Source organism: Ammospiza caudacuta, chromosome 9, assembly GCF_027887145.1.
Source record: "Ammospiza caudacuta isolate bAmmCau1 chromosome 9, bAmmCau1.pri, whole genome shotgun sequence".
Taxonomy (NCBI): Eukaryota; Metazoa; Chordata; class Aves; order Passeriformes; family Passerellidae; genus Ammospiza; species Ammospiza caudacuta.
In genome coordinates this window covers 29,475,513-29,482,580 of record NC_080601.1, presented here as the reverse complement: position 1 = coordinate 29,482,580, position 7,068 = coordinate 29,475,513, and the positions used below count along the sequence as shown (strand labels likewise).

Here is a 7,068-nt window from a genome sequence, read left to right as displayed (position 1 = left end):
AACAAATGAATACATCCGTGGTTCTGAGGGGGTCAGCGACAGGCCCTGGGCAGGCAGCCACAGGTCTCTGCAAGGGCAGCCCTGCTGCTCATGCCGCTCTCCCAGAAGCATTTCAGGACATTTGCTCCACCAGACCAACTCACCTGAGCCCTTCATGCACACGCCTTGTGTGGCGCCTTGGTGCCCTCCTCGGGGGTGCCCACCCAAGGGGTGGCATGCAGGGTCACCCCACAGAGGAAAGTGGTGGAGAAACCTCTCCCAGGGCAGAGCTGGCAGTGGAGTCTGTGCCTGGTGCTTGCTGTGCCAGCCTGGCTGGCTCCCACCCAGCTGGGCAGACAGGTCCCCCTCCCTCCCCTTCAGCCCCAAAATGAAAGGTCATAAAAAACAATCAAAGTTCATTACATCCCTTAATGCGTCATTTGCAAGGGAATGACCTGGAAGCAATGATGGGGAGGGAGTCAGGAGGGGAAGGGGAAGAGCCTCAGTCTCCCAGCCCCAAACCCAGCAAAACACTCTATTGTCCATGCTAGAGATTTGGCAGCAAGGACAACTGACAGGCAGAGGGGTGGAGCAAGGGCAGTCAATGGCTCTGGATCCCCTCGTGTCCCAGGAGCTGACCCAGAGTCTCCCATGGGATCTCTGCTCTGTAAAACCCTCCCAGGCCACCAGGGTCAGCCAAGACCAGAGTGGGAGCAGGACACTCTACCCAAAACAAGTTCCCCTGACCTGCAAAGGCCACCATGAGGTGAGCCAGATGTTCATCTCTGGGCCACCAGCAGGTGCCCTAAACCCAGCAGAGGTGCCCTAAACCCACCACCATGGCAGGCACCTCCAGCTGCAACCAGGGCACTGGCAGAGTGGGGCCACCAGAGCAGCAGCTCCACACGGGGCTCTGGTCATTTATTTTCTCACCAGAAGCAGTTCCACATTCGGTGGGAGAACGTTCCCCCATCATCTCCTTCAGGGAGGGTCCTGGCAGCACCGGTGGAAAGGCAAGCAAGCTCTGGAAACAAAGGCCCACTCAGGTGGACACTCCTGCATATATCACAAAATATAAATATTGCCTCCCAGCCTAATTGTTTCTAATCCCATTTGCAAATTGATTATTAAAACCCTCCCAATGGCTGCAAGTGCCATGCCAGGCAGGTCCTCAGCAGCAATGCCAGGCTGCACTCCCAGGGTGTAAATCACACCCTCAAACCTTCGCTCTTTTCTTTAACAAACACATGAATGCCCTTCCCACATGGGCACAAAGAGGGGAGGGGGGTGGAAATACCCAAGAAATATCAAGGACTCATTTGTAATTATGCCACTGCATAATGAACAGAGCCATTGTTCCTACCTGGGCTGACAATCCCTTTCAGACAGCACAAGTGCTTTTCCCAGCGTGTTCTTCAAAAAGTGGCAAGTGCAAAGCTACCAGCAGCTCAGTGAGCAGATCAGAAAATAAAATAAAATACAATACAATAAAACAGCTAACATTATTCAGAGGATTTTCACACTTGATCTGTAAACACTTTTTTATTTAATAAAAATAATCATCCATTATAGCAACTTCTGCTCGTGGTTTGGTTTTGGTTTTGTTTTTTTTTTTACATTAAAGCACAGTTTATTTGCTTTCCTCACCTCTTGAGGATTCAGTTCTGAAAATGCAAGTGAATGTAAACACTGCTCTCCAAGTCCCAAGATGCATCCGGGGACACTTGGAGTTAATTAGAAAGTCAAAAGAGAGAGCAAAATCAACAAAACACTTCCCCAAAAGTAAAAACGTATTTTTAGTCTCTTTCTGTGTACCATACAACTCCAGAGAAGGCAAATTCATTTATACATTCAACGTATACAAACTTTGCTTTCTCCAAACCATTTCTGTGACTTGTCAGCATTTGATAAAGCTGTTTTCCTAACATTAAAAGACTTGCAGATTTGTTTATTTATTGTGTTAAATCAAAAGTTTTTCCTATAAATGTTCTCCAGTAATTTATTCATGGCACAAGGATGTTAGATTTGTTCTGTCCATTTTTGTTTTGGATTTATTTTTTTTTTAGCACAAAGAGCTGAAAGCCATTTCAGGAAAGAGTGTAAAAGCAGTATTAACTCTCTGTCCTGCTCCAATCTCACAATATTTACACTTGGATTAAAAAAAAAAGCTTAATTACACTATAAAATAATGGAGAAACTGGAAGTTAAGTTTCCCATTTCAGAGTTTTGCCTTGTATAAGACTGAAAGAGGGATGCTTCCCTATTTCCTAGGAAAGATGAGACTGGCAGGTTAAAAACTGAACTCTTTCTTAATTGAGAAAGACGAATGGCCACTGTGCACAAACCCCTTCCCCTCTGCAGGAAATCCTGCAGGAGTTAAACCATCACAAATCAGCACAGATGAGATAACATGATATGCAGAGCCCTGCTGTTTGCTTTGAAACGTTACCTATTTACAGTTGAGGTGGAGGAAGCAAGTGAGCATCGAACACATTTCAGTGCTGCAGAGTGGTATAATATCAAACAAGATTAACTCAGGGGAGCTTGGCAGGGTCCCAAGGCTCATGTTGCAAGGGAGGGACAGTCCCTGTTGCCTGGGACATCCCTGCCTGCACGGCAAAGCCACCGCTCCGTCGGGCTCTGCTCTCACCAGTAACGACATGGCAGGTGCCATCTCAGCTGTGTTGTGTCACAGGCAGCACAGAAACTAAACAGAAACAGGTATGACATTAAAAAATAGCAACAAAAATAGCCAGTCTGGTGAGGTCTGTGATCCTAAGCTTATAGCAAAAAAAAAAAAATAAACCAGGAATTTGGGAATTTTGGGAATTTTGGTAATATTATCAAACTGTCAGGTAGGAGGATGGCTCTAGTTGGTCAGTGGTTTTGAGTGAGGGGCTTTGCAGGGGGTAGGAAAAGAAAGACTTTTAAGGTATCAAAGATAATTAAAGCATTCACAGTTTCAAAGCTGCTTGCCTTACAAAAATTAAGACATTCAAATTCAAGAATACAATACTCTATTTTACAAGGGGGTCAAAATTCATTACATATACAACAAGGGGGGAAAAAAGACACAACAAAATAAAAAAGCCAACACCTCTGGTGTGGCATACTCCCTCTTTGTTGTTCATCTCACAGAGCTGCACGATGTTTGCCTTTAAAGAGTCAAACTAAGCAGTCATGAGAACATCCACTGAGAGATTCTGGCAAAAGAAAAAAAAACTAACAAAATAAACCAAGCGAGTCAAAGGCCATCCTCCCCTGGAAAGTCGAATGCCACAGCTTGGAGCTCCACTTGCCTGCTGCTCCTCACTGCTGCTGCCCGGTGCTCCCACAGGCTCATCTCGTGTTTTAAAGGCTTCCTGCTCACGAGCTGAAGGAAACCATCCCATGCAAGCACAGCCCAAGAGAGACTAGAAAGTCTTGGTTAGTCCTGTCGGTAGCAAAGGGTCCTTCAAACACTCCTTTTCCTCTCTATCCTGCAGAGGATCCTTTTGAAAGCCCGTCTGAAGTCATGGTTGAAAATGGTATAGATGACAGGGTTCAAGGAGCTGTTGCAGTAACCAAACCAGAAGAAGAACTTGAAGAGGGTGTCGGGCACGGAGCAGCTCTCACAGACGGCCATCAGCGTGTAGGTGAAGAAGAAGGGGAACCAGCAGATGACAAAGACCCCGATCACCACTGCCAGCACAAAGGTGAAGCGCTTCTCCCGGTTCTGCCTGCCTCTCCAGCGGGACCCTTTGGTGTTCCTCTCCTCCTCTGTCTTCCTGGGTAAACTGTCCCCGGGCTTAATTTGGCTCAGCTTAGTCTTGGTCTTTCCTCTCGATGGTTTCTCCGACTTCTTGCACTGGTTGTTCTCCTGGTGCTCAGAGGAAGAGGTCTCCTCCATGTCTATGCCATTGACCTCTCCCTCTTGCCCGCCACTGCCTCCTGCTGCCTTCTCCCCATTGAGCTGCGCCGTGGCTGGCAGGTCCTCCTTGTCAGCCAAGCCATTCTGCTTCTTCTCGGGGCGCTCTGCCCGCTTGTTCGGCGGGACCCTCGTCCTCCTCTTGGCTATCTGGTAGATGCGCATGTAGACCAGGATCATGATGAGGCAGGGGGCAAAGAAGGAGCCGATGCTAGAAGAGATGATGTACCACCTCTCATCGTTGATCTTGCACAATGCCACCCCCTGGTCGGCTTGCTGCCCGCTCTTCTTCTCGATGGAGATGAGTGGTGGGAAGGAGATGACAGCCGAGATGACCCAGACGATGAAGATGATGCACTTGATGCGTCGCGGGGTGCGCTTGAGGTTGTACTCGATGGCTTGTGTGATGGACCAGTACCGGTCCAGGCTGATGGCACAGAGGTGCACGATGGAGGAGGTGCAGAACAGCACATCCAAGGCCAGGTAGATCTCACACCACACTTTACCGAAGTACCAGTAGCCCATCACCTCATTTGCCAGCGAGAAGGGGATGACCAGCGTGGCCACCAGGATGTCAGCTGAGGCTAAGGAGACCAGGAAGAGGTTCTGGGGGGCTTTGAGCGCCCGGCTGGTGAAGACAGCGATGATGACCAGGACGTTGCCAAAGACGGTGAAGAGCATGAGCAAGCTGGCCAGGCTGATGAGAGTGATGGTGGTGTGCAGAGGGTACGGCGCGTCCCAGCCCGGGCCGGCCCCGCTGTCGTTGAAGGTCCCGTTAGTGCCGGGAGGGGGGTAGCCCTCCTCCTCCTCCAGCTGCCGCTGGTACTCCATGGAGAAGAAGAAGTGGCCCCTCTCCGTGAACGGGCGCTCCAGGTTAAACATCAACCCCGGCTGCGCGGACACCCCCGCCCTTCGCCCCGGCTCGACCCGCGCCGCGCCCGCTCCGCGCGGCTGCTCCGCTCCTACAGAGCCGCGGGCCGGGGCAGGGCGGCGCGCCGGGGGCCGGGGGGCTGCGGGCGGGCACGGCGCATGCTGGGCGCTGCCCGGGACCCCCGAGCGCGGCGGGGCGGGCGGAGCGGGGCCGAGGCTGGAGCTGCAGCCGGCCGCGGCTGCTCTGCCTCGCTCGCCGCCCAGCAGCTTTATAGCCCCGGATCGGGCCGGGGCTGCCGCGTCAGCCCCACGTGGGGAGCTGCCCCCGGTGCGCGCACACGCACACACAGACACAGGCAGAGACACACATGGACAGGCAGACACACGCAGCCCGGCTCGCACACCGCGCACCCTGCACCCACACGGACACCGCGTCGCCCGCACACGCCCCTCGCTCCGCGCTCACACCGCACCGCTGGCACCGCCTGTATTTGCACTCCCGCTCGCTCCCCGCACCTCCGCGCTCACACCGCACCCGCTGTCCCCCAGTCCCCATCCCACGGTCCCGCCCCGCCCGGAGAGAGGAGCGGCCCCGCGGAGCGGACCCCTCAGTCCCCGGGGATGAGCGTGCGAGGGGCGCCTGGAGGCGACAACCGTGCGGCCGCTGCGCGGGCTCCGCGGCCGGCCGGGGATGCACAAAGCCGGGCTGCGAGGGAGGGAAAGCTGCCGCCCCATTCTGTGTGTGCGCCGGGGAACGGACGGGCTCCGCTCCGCTCCGGTGTGCGGCCGCGCTCGCTGGGAGCCCGAGGGCAGCGCTTTCCGCAAGGCCCCGCGAGTCAACCAGGGAGGGCTGAGCTGCCGGCCCCGAGGGCGGGAACCCGCGGAGATGGAGGCACCCGCGGGGATGGAGGGACCCGGCACACGGAGGGTCCCCGCAGGGATGGAGGGACCGGCTCACGGAGGGTCCCCGCAGGGATGGAGGGACCCGGCACACGGAGGGCCCCGCGGGATGGAGGCACCCCCGGGATGGGGGCACCGGCTCACGGAGGGCCCCGCGGGATGGAGGCACCCCCGGGATGGGGGCACCGGCGCACGGAGGGCCCCGCGGGGCGGGCGCGGCCCCGGGCAGCGCGGCCGGGCAGTGGCACCTGGCGGCCGCGGCGCCTCACTGCACCCGGAGCGGCGGCGCCCGACGGCCGCGGGGAGGACGGGGTGGCGCGGCAGCCGCGGATGGAGCAGCCCCGCACCGAGCCCAGCCCGGATCAGCCCCGCTGCACGGGCACCCAGGGGCGCCCCACGCCACAGCACACTCGCTCCTGGCAGTCCCCCAGGGGCAGCAGGCCTGGGCAGGCAGCTGCCCCACACTTGGAAAGCCTCCCCGATAGCGCCGGGGCTGCAGCAGCAGCATGAAAGCTTGTAACAGCAAAGGAGCAATAGTGATGCTCCAGGTATACCATCAAGCAGGTACAGATCACTCACCTGCAGAGCACACGGCCTCCAGCCCCGATCCCTCCCTCATGGCCTCTTCTCTCTCTTTTCAGATGGTTCTAGTTATGCCCACTTGGTGCTCCAGATTCAGGCTGCTCTCAATCCCTGTGCTGAATGCTCAGACCGATGAACCGATTTCCTCTGCAAGAGGAAAAGCCTTCAGGGAAGAAAGCCTGTCATCTTTGTCCCTGTGCCACACACCGTGTTATAAGCCAGGCCCAGGAGCAGTGACGCCCAAGAGAGGGAACAGGAATGGGAGAGACAGGGTCTGGGAGCCAGAGAACACAGCCTCTGGGACTGGCACAGGGCTGAGTGAGGGAAAAAGAGGGGGAATCCCATTGCCTGAGCAAGTGAGTGCAAGGCCCACTGCACTGGTGTGTCTGGGAAAAGGGCAAAATGCAGAGAGTAACTTAAAACCTGTAAACTGAACACAAGAGGACTGGCATTCCCACAGAAAAGATCTCTGTCTGAGAGTAAAAATTACATACAACCACAGATTTCACTGCAAGGATGAGAGGTCTAAGTCACCTAAGTCTATGGCAAGGCCAGGTGAGAGATCAAGGATGTGCTGGACTTTGCAAACACCTCCTCTCTTCTGCTGCTTGCAGGGGACTGCTGTGCTCTGCAGGTGCCTTGCTCTGCCTGGCAGAGGGTCTTCCTCTGATAAAGAGTCTTCATCACTCTTGGCAGGAGCCTCCTTGGTCACTGTTTGGGTGGAAGGACCCAGACAGGGAAGGGTGCAGGCTGTGCTCTGCCTGCATGACCAACCCCTTGTGTGACCAGTTTGATCCCAGTTCCAACAGGTCACCTTCACTAAGGCCACC

General features: G+C 55.3%; 1 protein-coding gene across 1 annotated transcript; it reads right to left on the bottom strand.

Moving 5' to 3' along the window:
* Nucleotides 1–3,381: 3,381 nt before the first annotated feature.
* Nucleotides 3,382–4,768, bottom strand: ADRA2A (adrenoceptor alpha 2A). Its single transcript, XM_058810741.1, has one exon. The coding sequence runs from the start codon at nt 4,766–4,768 to the stop codon at nt 3,434–3,436; it is 1,335 nt and encodes a 444-aa protein (XP_058666724.1). The 3' UTR covers nt 3,382–3,433.
* Between the last annotated feature and the right edge of the window lie 2,300 nt (nt 4,769–7,068).